This window comes from Buceros rhinoceros, unplaced genomic scaffold, assembly GCF_000710305.1.
Source record: "Buceros rhinoceros silvestris isolate BGI_N320 unplaced genomic scaffold, ASM71030v1 scaffold3196, whole genome shotgun sequence".
NCBI lineage: Eukaryota > Metazoa > Chordata > Aves > Bucerotiformes > Bucerotidae > Buceros > Buceros rhinoceros.
This window is the reverse complement of record NW_010415627.1, coordinates 14,859-27,692: the sequence shown is the minus strand read 5'-3', so window position 1 is coordinate 27,692 and position 12,834 is coordinate 14,859. Positions and strand designations below refer to the sequence as shown.

Genomic DNA, 12,834 nt, shown 5'->3' with positions numbered 1-12,834 from the left:
TCTATATCTATATCTATATCTATATATCTACATATCTATATCTAATCTGTCTCAATTTGATATATTGAGAAGTGAAATTTGAACTGTATCTTTATTTTTAGCTTCTAGTGAGAGGCCAGAAGTTCACCTGGGATTTCTGAGTAGCACATTCAAATGCTTTATTTTTAAGACAGGGAGACATGATACTCATATGACAGATCTTAAGGGCAGTTTATGCCACCTCAACACTTTCCCAGTTTTGGTGCTGTCTTGGTTTTGCTGGGACAGAGTCACAGCCCTGCCGTGGATTGCAGGCCATCAGCAGTTCTGAGTTGGCCAGGGCAGCTGACCCAAGCTGGCTCCCAGGTGTATCCCAGACAATAAATGTCATGGTCAGTATAGAGAGGGAAGTTTGCGAAATACTATGTACTTGGGCTCCTGCTCTTGTTTGGGCTTCTCCTGAGCCTGCTCCTCTTCCTTCTTCTGAGTGATGCTTTCCCGTTTACTGTGGCCACTGTATGTTTGCTGGGTTGGGTATAACTTTGTATACCTTTATATTGGCATTTGGCATTAGTTTGACTGTTTCATTAAATCTGTTTTCATTTCAACCTGTGGGTCTCCTCTCCTTTTCCTGATCCCCTTCTTGGCTGGAGAGGGGTTATCTGGTGATAGAGCAACTGCTGTAGTTTAGCCCTAGATATGGCTAAATGTAGACAGGTGCCCAGGTCTCTAGCAAGGCTGCTGCTGAGCATCTTTCCCTGGAGCGGAGCCTCCATAGCATGATAAGCTGCTGTCCCCCTGTCATTTTTACTGAGGTTGTTTTGACTTAGTTCAAATTTTACCCTTGGGCTAAAATCTAAGAAAAAGGCAAGTTTCTCAGGAGTTAGGTGAGAAGAAGCCATCGCTAGCATAGGGTCAGCGTGGGATTAACAACAGTTTGGGACGAGGGAACACCGGTGTATCTGTTATGGCTCTGTAGCACACATGCAATCAGCCATGCTTTGTGGCTCACCACCAGCCTCAACATCCAATTCCTTACCGAGCAAAGCAGCTTTCCTGAACGTTTTGTGCCCTGAAGCTGCTCCTGTGGTTCCTTGTAGCTGAAGCAGTACACATAGAGAGAAGCCTGGGGGAAGGATGTGTGCTGAGGGTTGGCAAGCCTGGTCTGATCCTGGTTCTGCAAACAGCCACTTGAATGGCACTGGCCAAGCCCCTTCCAATTTCTATTTTCAGTTTATCCCACCTATGACATGACTGTAAGGTTCTTATTATTTATATATTTGCAACATAGAATTAAAAAATATTCATTTTCCCACTGCCACTTTGACTTCCATATACGCATCCTGCTGGGTCTGAACTGTGATTTGCCTCTCCCAGTTTAGCTTTTGGATACAGCAATTTATTGGATAACAGTCTGCTGCAACTACACACATTTCATCAGTGTGAGCTGACATTTTATGGGTTGACCACCAGAACTAGGATTGGCTTTTTCTTGCAGTCGATTTGTTGATTGGTTCCTAAGTTCTCATGAATCATTCTAACCTCTTTGGAGAGGACCATTTGCTCCAGTGGTCAGGAGGGTCAGAGCTATCGAACTGAAGCCTGATCTTTCAAAGTCCTATGCCACTTCACCAGGGAGTCCGCAGGATCCCAGCCCGCAGTTATATTGTCTGGGTTCTGAGAGAAGGCTGGCAAGACCTGTGCCTTTTGTTGGTCCCTTGTACTGTTTCCAACCCATCAGAGAGAGGCCTGGAAAGATCTCCTGTTTCTTCTGACTCTTAGAGATAGAATAATACTCTCAGAATTATTTTTTTGCAAGCAAATACATTGCACTTTGACTTAATGCCCCTATTTTCTAGAGTGAGAGATCATATTTCTCTTTTCTAAATCAGTCTTTATCATACATGACGCTCAGACCATAGCCTATAGTGAAAGCTGTCTGTGTGTAGGCAAGCCTGTTCCACTGTGAGTTCATAAAATTTCATCATAGGATTTGGTGACTACCATGAATCTGCCTTTCTTCCATGTCTTTGCATGCTCACTCTGCAGGGAAAAAAAAAAAAGTGGACAAGGAAGAGATAAAGAGGTAAAGAGGCAAATGATGTGGCCGGACTGGAGGATTTGCTGGGGTCCCTCAATCCCTAGGACATTGCATGGGGAAAATTTGTGACCAGATGCTGGGACTGGCTAGTAGCAAATTTAGAAGAGTTAACTAGTCCAAGGAGCATATGAAGTGAAAGTGAACTGAGACATGGGGCTGAAGTACAGTGGCGACAAGGCAAGTGGAGACAGTTAAGACATCCAGAGAAGGAGGGCACCGCTTGGGGACTGGTGGTAGGACAGGAGACAGGGTCAGTGCTGGGCAAACAAGGGCTAGCTCACGTCTGGGGCACACAAACCTGTTATATCCCCGACTCCCTGACTATTACTGTTGCCAAGAGCAGAGCAGCTGAAGTAGTGAACTGCACTTCTGTCCTTTGATCATGAATTAAAGCTAAATCCAAAGTTTATCTAGCTCTCGGCCTTTAGCCTTTCCGACAAACACAGGGAGAACTGACTGGGTGATTGCAACATGAAAGCAAAGGTACAGGCTGAAGGTCAGGCCCAGATTCAGCCCTCAACTGGAAAGCCTGAGGAGATCCTCCTTCACCCCAGCTTCACCCAGCAATCATCTTCTCATGAAGCAGAAAACCCCTCTTATCTTTCCTAGCGCTGATGTTCAGCTATCAGCTTTTTCCAGTCACTCCAGCCTTGGTGTCTGTGTTTTACTTGGACCAGAGCTTAGGTTTTCTGCATATGAAGGCCACCGAAGAGCTCTGCCCTCCATCAGGATCAGAGGAGGCCTGGCACATGCTAATGCTGTGTCCAGTCCGCCACCTATCAAATTGTTAGATCCTCTGTTAGCATTGTTGTACCGGCAGAAATTCTTCTGCTTGATGTGCTCCGGCTACTCTTGATATTTAAGGCTTATTAAATTACAAAAACAATGTTGAGAGATTATTGAAGATCACAAAAACAACCTCTTACAAATTTGGAAAAGCCAGGCCTAAGGTGGCACGTCACATCACACCTGAATAATGAGGGATGCTTTAGTTGTTGCCTAACTACCTGTAGTGCAGGTAGTGAATAAGACCAGGAGGGGCCCAGTTGTCTCTTACTTGCAGCTTATGCCCTGCAGAATTAGGTGCTATTCCTGACCTCATAACCCAGTTCCTGTAGGACCAGAGGCAAGACAATCAGATGTCTCAGATGTCTGCTGGATGTTGCTCCTGAGCCCCGGTGCAGGCACGGAGCCACAGCTGTGACACACTGCCTGTGTCAGTGGGATCTGCACACATGGTGTGCTCTGAAGGCTCAGACTATTGAAATGGATCTCAAAAATTAACAACTACTTTTTGACTTAACCTTCTCATCTGGCTTCTGCAGCTGTGAAAAGGAGAAAGTTGTACCCAGGGAATGCATGTTTGTGAAGCACCGGGGTAGCTGAGTGGGGAGCACCGTAAGAAAATCCTTGAAGATTGAAACAGTTTGCAGAACATCATCATACAGTGAGAAGAGTGGGCAGCTCCGGGCAGCTGCTTGTCTGCAGAGCACCATCCATGCCCAGTGTGAGGAGCAAGGGTGGAAGAAACATCACACGTGATCCTGTATTAAAGCAGAGTCCACAAGCGTATGCGCAAGGCGAGCACATGTACCTGTAATTCTTGCATTCCTGAGTGCAAGGTCCTGAGGTGACCTGTGAGCAGAGTTTTGTATCTATCATGGAGGCTAAATTAGAGGTTGTTGGTTTGAGTGGGAGACTATCCATGGACTTCAGCATATCTTCGATTAAGCCTCTTCTGTAAAATAATTAATCCTACTCCTTCAAGACTTCCTCTTACTGTGGTGTTTCCTTCCTTTAAGCTTTTAATTGTCCTCCGAGCTTTTTATAATTCTTTCACAGAACTGCTGCAACAGAGTGATCTGTGTAGGACTTGGAGTGGGGATCACCAGTCCTGCCCCTACTGGAGTGAGCAGCTGAGCATTTGGGTGTGTAAGTGTATTCATTATCTGCTTGAGGTTAGGAGCTGCCTTACGGACAATGTCATCCAGCAGCACGGCCACGGCTGGCTGGTCTTCAAACTGAGCAAAGGTAATGTTGGTCTGCTGCAACAGATTGATCTGTGTAGGACTTGGAGTGGGGATCACCAATCCTGCCCCTACTGGAGTTAGCAGCTGAGCATTTGGGTGTGTAAGTGTATTCATTATCTGCTTGAGGTTAGGAGCTGCCTTACGGACAATGTCATCCAGCAGCACGGCCACGGCTGGCTGGTCTTCAAACTGAGCAAAGGTAATGTTGGTCTGTTCAGACATTTGCTGCTGAAGTTAGTTGGGCTGTCTTCTTGCTGAAATCAGAAGAGTTTGTTTCATCACAGTATTACTGGCACTGCATGGGATTCAACAAAGGTCTCTACAAAGTATGTTGCGGGGGTGTGTAAGTGTATTCATTATCTGCTTGAGGTTAGGAGCTGCCTTACGGACAATGTCATCCAGCAGCACGGCCACGGCTGGCTGGTCTTCAAACTGAGCAAAGGTAATGTTGGTCTGTTCAGACATTTGCTGCTGAAGGTAGCTGGGCTGTGTTCGCGCTGAAATCAGAAGAGCTTGTTTCATCACAGTATTACTGGCACTGCATGGGATTCAACAAAGGTCTCTACAAAGTATGTTGCGGGGAATTGGAACAAAGAAAACATCTTATTACAGAAAGTGCATGGATAAGATTAAGCCTTAAATAGAAATCCTTTGTCAGGCAAAACCAGATCCTGGCGGTGTAGGTATTAGCCAATGCAGCACACCGTCTTACCGAGCTCTTCTGCTTTTAGTGATGTTGGTGTAAATTAAGTTTTGTTAAAGAGGGTTTTCCTAGGTGAGAGAAGCATGAAATGCATGGTCAGAAATGGGAGGAAACAAAGGGTCCAGTTCAACTGCAGCGAATTTTTACATGAAGAAGGTTCAAGCCTCTTGAAGGAAGAAAGTGGGAAGCAGAGAAAAGGAGGATAAGACAAAACCTGGGAGGCTACTGGACTGGATCCAAAGCTAAAATTAGCTATTTTGAATTAAATATGTTGAGCGATGCCAGAGTCAAGCTTAAATGCATCTCTCTAAAGCAGAGTACGACAAAACATTGCAACCTGTGGATGATGGTTTTTGTGAATGTAACGTGGTTTTAAAAAAGCCAAGAGAGAATTTTGTTCCGTCAAGTAATTAGGCCCACATTTGCTCTCGCAAAGGTCTTCTTGCTCGTTCCTGCTCACAGTGGTGGCAAGTTGTTTGACGGGCAGCATCTCTCAAGCATCTGGCAGCCACGTGCAACGCTCCCTAGTAACAGTAAGGCTTGTTGCAGAGCTCACCACAGCAGCACATTATCATCAATTGCCACTCACAAACTATACCCATTGTACAAACATTTAAGGAGAAATGGCTCCTTAGGAAGATTTAATTATGTTTAACATCTGTTCTGGCACATTCTCAAGTACCACTCTACTGTGCTCTTCATAAATATGTGTTTGTTTCAAACAAATATTACTTGTTAAAAGTCATAATATACCATTTGTGTAAGACACAGCATAATATTAAACACATCATGTATTATACAAATACCAGTAAGGTCCAGCTATAAAAACTGTTGTAAACTGGAGAGGCTCTGCGCTCTTCAGGAATTAATTTTGCTTGATGACCATATGGTCACAGATAGACTGTACATACAAATACCAGTAAGGTCCAGCTATAAAAATTGTTGTAAACTGGACAGGCTCTGCGCTCTTCGGGAATTAATTTTGCTTGATGACCGTATGGTCACAGATAGACTGTATCAAGTTTTCTGAGACTAGTACTTGCTTTGGAAAGGCCAGTGGATTTCACAGCAGTGGAACACAGTCACACAGAAAGGGCAAACCAATGACTTCCTTTTTCAAATATCGACTATTCGATTATGCCCGCTAAATGCCCGTTGCACAGCGTGTGTCTTCCAGCAGGTTGGCATCGCTGGATCCTGCTCAGTCCTGCACACATTTTAGCTGAACATCCACTTACGAGAAACTAAGCTTTAGGCAGAATTTTTCCTGGAATAAATGGTGTTGCCTGATTGTTAGTGTTGTACAAACTTATCTGGAGCAAATAACATCAGAAACTTGTGCAAGAGGTCTTAAGTAATCACCTAAAGGGGAGTGGGGCATTTGGCATGTTTTGTCTCCAAACAGAAGGGAGCCTAATGATTAATCTCAGCTTCACGTTAAGGTTTAAATTGCACCAAAAGACTGGTGAAGAGCATCCTTTCAGTCAGAGTTCTGCTCACTGTTCTCCTGAAGATGATATCAACAAGGATCGTCTGTGTGTTGCTGTGCTTCAACTTGGCCTGGGTATGAGTTTGTTTACTTGATTCTTTTCCTGTCTTTCTGTTTTGAAGAGTGAGCATTGATTTAACGGTCATTCATTAGATAGATACATTTTGGCTGTCGCCTGGCTTGTAAAATCCGATGCACAAACATAATGCACAAGCTTACCTGAACCACCTCACTGCTGGACTCTCATCAGTAGTTCTTGAGTATCCAGCTCTCTAGTTTTGCTTAATTCACTTTTGCTGAATCCGCCTGGCTTCAGGAGCAGCAAAGCTTGAACGTTAACATGAGTTAATAGATTCATAGGTGATGCTGTAAATCCTAAACCTACCTGACTGGATGCTGGTGGCTCCAGCCAGACAAGAATTTTCATGTTTATTAGGGTGAATTCTACTCTCCTTTGGACGGTACTTCAGGAGTTTTTCACCTACAAATGACAGACAATATATTTATCATAAAATTTATTATTTATTATAAAAACAAGGATTCCTGTGGCAGCAACATCAGGTTCAACTAGAGCCAAGTAAAAATGAATTTTTAGATATGGAAGGAGATAGACTTGATTTTTAACTATGCTAATATAAACTTGCTGTGTTCTCATTGAGGTGCCAGGCCGTAATCTGTTACTAGATTTTTCAAGTTTCTCTTTGTGACTGTTTTTTGAAGAATGCACATTTTTTAACAAATGACGGCAATTATAGGAAGCAGATGGGACAAAACAGAAGCAGTGTTATTTGAGCTGTCAATGCTGAAAGGAAACAGACCACCTAAAAGTAAAGTTTTTATTTGTTACTTTTAAGAGGCACTTGGGCCAGACCCTTTGGATGAATCAAACCCTTGTGAATCTGCTGATTTTAGTAATGACATTCCAGTTCACCAGGGCTGAGGATCCGGCCCTAGAAGATAGAATTAGGAAAACTTCCTCTGCCTCAGAATGGATCAATAATCATAATAACAATTGATAATTAGTATTTTAAAGCATTAATTATGCTGCTTGAAAATAACAACAGGTGTGCAGAGGAATCCGGTTAGACTTAATAACATCTCAGGCCCTAAAACAGTGCTTTAATTTATGAAAAATAATTATTTTCCAGTCTTCTACTAAGTGATGTGTGTTAGTGTGATAACACAGTAGGAATCCTTCCTCTGTTTTGGCTTAGAATTAGATTGTATATATGCACTTTTACTTCTCAGGTTTGAAGAAAATCTCAGTATGTTCTTTCCTTTAGCACAGTGGAATCCATCCATCACTGACATCATTATTATTTTTATTAAGATAATGTTATTAGCTTTCTTGCTCTTTATGCTGGGCAAAACAATGCTACAAGCTTACAGTTAGCAATTGTGATTAAAATCAGAAACACTAATAGGAAAACTCTCTTAATATATATCTTTAAGCCAGTTTTGTGCAGACGGATGTTGGTAGAATGAAACTAGAAATTTAGAAGTTTTGCGGCAAATGGAAATGGAACGTAGGATTTTTAAAGAATTTACTTCAACCAGTTTTAATCTAAGTTTAAGTTAATTTTGTATTTACACATAGAATACAAGAATTCTGTGGAATGAAATTACCATAATATATCCTAAGCATCACCAGCTCCCTACATAGCAGCATTAATTTTAAAAGACTGAAAGCTTTATTCCAACAAAACAAAGTCATATTTACAAGAAATATCAGTAATAAAATAGTTGCACTGTTTGGTGTGATGCTCTCCAGATGGCTGTAATTGCCACACGTCTGCTATGCCACGGAGTGCTCGAGGACATCAGCGTTGTGCTTCTGTTCTCTTGGCGGGTGTTTAGTTAATCATGGTTTTGCTTTTCCTCCTTTTTCTCCTGGCAGTCACAAGATGGAGGGACTGTATTTGAAAACCTGGGTGCAGGAGCGCGTGGTCCCAGGATTATGGAGCCCAAGTTCCAGTCCTCCTGTGAGCATGAGAAGAACTGGCCCTTCTGTGCGGATGACGACTGGGTGAGGAATGAGCTCTGGGGATGAAAGAGGGGCCCCTCAGCAAGGTGCTCAGAGACCTCAGCCAGACCACTACGCTGGATGCCGTGCAGCCAGCACGTGGTCAGACTTCAGGTCCGAGGGAGGACAGGTAGTGCTTCACATCAGAGCAGCCTGGAGAATATCTCCTGCAGAAAAGAAAGAACGAGAAAAAAAGAGGAGAAAGAAAGAGGGAGAAGAGAAGTTTGCAGGGGTGCAGAATAGGAAGAGAAAGTAAGTCTGGAAAAGAAAGATGAAATGAAAGAAGGCTATTAGTAGAAAAAAATAAGAAGGTTTTATTTTCAGAAGTTTGATGTTGCCATTTTTGGAGTTGGTAACAGAAAGGCACTGGAAGGAAAGATGTGCAACAAAGAAAAGAAATAGCTAGAAATAACATACAATTCACTAGTTGCTTTTTAGAAAGTCAGATGATGAAATGTCCAGTAAAAGATTCAAAATCATTGACTGGATGTCTTTGTGTATAAACTGTTAACTTCTCTGTCTCTTGCCCCTTGCATCTCAGCCCATCTCCACGCTACATTTATTTGAGGAAAACTTGTCAAAGAGCTTAAGTCTGTAAAAACATTAAGCTTTTCTGAAAGGAAAGTTTTGCTTAAATAATTTGGCCTCTAACATTCTTGCTCAAACTGGACAACAGACTTCTCCTTACAGCAGCCCTTTGAAGAAAAAAAAAAAAAGTCTTATTTCATGGAACAGAGGGAAAATAGAGGGTTTACTTGTTCCTTGCCTCCCACTTATGGCAGGGTTCTGAGGATGCGCTTCGCCGATTCCATCACACCAGTGCCAGAGGCGTAGGAGGTAAAGGGTCAGCACCCAGGTGTCTTGCTTCAAGTCACACAAGTCCTTGACAAAGCTGTTGGATGAACAGGACAGGACATCTGAAACGAATTTGCAGAATCTTGCCCTAATTCTTTTTTTCTTTTTTTTTAATGAGTTTTCAGTGTTGGCCAAAAGTCTGCAAACATAATGTTACAAAAAGGTTTAATCGTGAAGATTTTAATGCAGTTATTTCCCTCTTCCCATTTTAGGGTACAAAGTGTCCATCAGGCTGCAGAATGCAAGGACTGATTGATGAAGCGGACCACGATTTTGGTCACAGAATAGACAAAATCAAGAAGCTGCTAGTGGAAAATCAAAACAACTACAAAAGATCCAATCAGATAATTGTGGAAACCATAAATGTAATAAAACCAAACCTGGACACTGCTCAGCGTGAGTATCTCACACCTCATTTTATTATCCATTGCCGAATTTTTTTCTTTTTTTCTTTTGTGCATAAGCACTATGTAGTGAAAATTTATGCTGCACTGGACCTTATTATCAAAAGCCAGAATAAACGTAGTAATACAAGACTCCTAACTGCTAACTAGTAAAAGCTATTGTAATTTTTACCTGCCCAGTGCTATGAGAAATACGTTCTTAATTACATGTTTTAAAATACACTACTCTTTTAGGAAAGTAAATCACAGGTGCGTAGCTGACTGTGAGGCATTTCTGTTGCAGAGGTGGATGAGACTTACGGTCACGTGTCAGGAGAACTGAGGCGGAGAATTGTGACATTAAAGCAGAGAGTTCTCACTCAAGTCAACAGAATTAAAGCTCTGCAGAGAAGCATCCAGGACCAGGTGGTGGAGATGAAGCGCTTGGAGGTAGGTAGCTGCTGTGTAATTTCCATTCTTTCCAGGGCTTAGCTACAGAGAGAGGGTCTATCCATCAAACAGCACATGGTGGGCAGTGCTCCCTCTGGAAGACAACGTGATGCGCCTCTCAGAGGATCTGACTTGGTGAAGCAAAACCCTGAATGATTTGCTTCCTCTGCAGGTTGGTTTTCTTTTCCTGCTGTGTGGGAACCAGTGGTGAGCACTGGAGCACTCCTGGTCCCATCTGCTGCTTCTGCTCTCAGACAGGCAGCAAGGGTGTTACGCTCGGTGGTAACTAGCTCTGTATGAAGCATTTCTCCCCTTATAAGCAGGTTCTGGGTGGCTGGGATGAGAGGGATGTGCTCTGTCCTTTCCCAGTGCTGCCACCACTGCCCACAGCCAGTGCTGACTTCAAAGCCCATGTTCCAGGTTGTAGCCAATTCCTCTGACGGTAATAGGAAGAACAATCCTGGCACAAACAGCAGCTTTGCTCAAAAGCCCATTTGGATCCCTGGGTTAGAGATCCAGCTTTTGGATCGCTTGGGAAAGCAGTGGTAACTCCACGATGGCAGCCTCGCACATCAGGGCCTTGACAGGCTCTGGGACAAGCCCAGTGTCTTCCCCTCTCCTTGGAGGATCTGTTTCTGCCTAGGTCCCTCGGGAGCGTGCCCAGCTCTGCAGCACTCCATCTACACCCAGGAAAACACTCCTGTGCCCTGAGAATGCCTCCCATGAGCCGCGACTGTGAATGTGCTACAACATACTTCTCCACGGAGCTCATGTGGACGGTGCTATTGCACGTGTTGTAATTACAGTGGAAATAAGCTCGGGGATAATCTTAAAACTGAGCTTTGTAAGAGCGCAGCTGTACGTGGGCGATACCAGGGCAGCTCCCACCTTTCCCTAGTCCAATTACAGGACACACTTGCTTGAGAAAGTCAGGAAAACTCCCTAATCAAATTATTTCTCTCTGTTTATGTAGGTGGACATTGATATTAAGATACGAGCTTGTAAAGGATCCTGTGCTAGAAGTTTTGATTACCAGGTGGACAAAGAAAGCTATGACAACATCCAGAAGCAGCTTACCCAAGCTAACTCCATCGATTTGCACCCAGAGCTTCAAACAATCCCTCTGAGCACACTGAAAATAAGGCCACTTAAGGACTCGAATGTTCCTGAGCATTTAAAGCATAGGCCTCTGCCAGAAATGCAAGATCTGAACGTAATTAATAACCTCAGGCAGATGCAAGCGGTATTAGAAAGATCAGAAGCAGGCACAGCCCCCTCCCGAGGTGACAGTGTGTATCCCATTGTAGAATCGAGGGGGGATGGGCCTTCACACATCAGCAAATTAGTTCTTCCATCTCATGGGAGAGAAACCCCTAGTCTGGGAGACAAAACTTCCTCCACTGTTCGCAGATGCACCAAAACTATCACCAGGAAGGTTGTCACTGGCCCTGATGGCCCTAGAGAAGAAGTAGTTGAAAAAATGGTGTCTTCCGATGGCTCGGACTGCTCCCATTTACAAGGAGCAGGAAGTGTTGGAGGGGAAGGGAGCATGTACCATGCTAGTGGCACAGGTGTATTCCACACACTAGAGAGGCTAGAGCCATTTTTCACCCCTGACTCTCCATCCACTGCTAATAGGCACGTTAGTGGATCTAGCAGCATTTCAACTAGCAGGCTTGTAACCAGTACAGGAGTAGCCAGTCATTCAGGGAAAGACTTAGGAGACGATGAAGAAGATGACTTTGGAAGCCTTCACTTTCAGCCACCTGGATTCCCACCTGACAGTGCAAGTGACTCCAAGACTGTAGTGACCAGCTTCTCTTCTAGTTTCAACAAGGGAGGCTCCACTTTCGAAACCAAATCTCTAAAGACCCGTGAAATAACTGAGCAGCTAGGTGGGGTGCCACACGATGAGAGTGCAGAGGATACCCCAGACATTCAGGCACGCAGCTTCAGACCGTCAAGAGTGAAGTCAAGGAGATCCACCACTAGGAAAGGTACACAGGCATCGCAGAAGTAGTTATTGAGGTAGTGGAGCCAAACTCCATCCATAACCAAACTGACACATTTGGTTTAGATACTGCAGAACAACAGTGTGATGATAAAATGCAAGCACTGTATCTGTTTGTTGTTGCCTTGAAAACGAAAGGAAATGATTTCATTAATACTCAGGTATTACATAGCAAATTTGCAATTTAAGAAGTATGTAAAGTATTCTTTTCTGAATTATTCTTCATGCTGTCTGTCACTATAGCTACTGTAGTCCAAGACATGTTTAACAGTTTTCCTCAGAATTATTGGTATTGGATTCCTCTGAACCTTCTATTAAATTTTGCTGATAACTCCCGATAAACCAGATCAACTCTTTTTTTTAGACTGTGATGATATCCGCCAGAAACACACTTCTGGTGCCAAAAGTGGCATTTTCAAAATCAAGCCAGCGGGATCCAATAAGGTTTTGTCAGTTTATTGCGACCAAGAGACCACTTTGGGAGGATGGCTATTGATCCAACAGAGAATGGATGGATCAGTGAATTTTAACCGGACCTGGCAAGACTACAAGAGAGGTTTCGGCAGCGTGGATGGCAGAGGGCAAGGAGAGTTCTGGCTGGGCAATGAAAACATACACTTGCTGACTCAGAACAACACTCTCCTTCGGGTAGAGTTAGAGGACTGGGATGGGAATGCTGTGTATGCAGAGTATATTGTGCAGGTAGGATCTGAAGCAGAAGGGTATGTCCTGGCTGTGTCCTCCTATGAGGGGACTGCCGGGGACGCGCTGATCACTGGCTGGCTGGAAGAGGGCACCGAATACACATCC

At 43.7% G+C, this 12,834-nt stretch overlaps 1 protein-coding gene across 1 annotated transcript in view; it reads left to right on the top strand.

Annotated features, from left to right (window-relative positions):
- The first annotated feature begins 6,293 nt into the window (after positions 1-6,293).
- The window catches only part of FGA (fibrinogen alpha chain), a 6,909-nt gene continuing 368 nt past the window's right edge, over positions 6,294-12,834 (top strand). Inside the window, exons 1-6 of the mRNA XM_010137470.1 lie at positions 6,294-6,377; positions 8,200-8,328; positions 9,393-9,576; positions 9,868-10,013; positions 10,987-12,010; positions 12,389-12,833. Of these exons, the coding sequence (XP_010135772.1) occupies positions 6,327-6,377; positions 8,200-8,328; positions 9,393-9,576; positions 9,868-10,013; positions 10,987-12,010; positions 12,389-12,833 (1,979 nt within the window). The 5' untranslated portion in view covers positions 6,294-6,326. The remainder of the gene's footprint in view (positions 6,378-8,199; positions 8,329-9,392; positions 9,577-9,867; positions 10,014-10,986; positions 12,011-12,388; position 12,834) is intronic.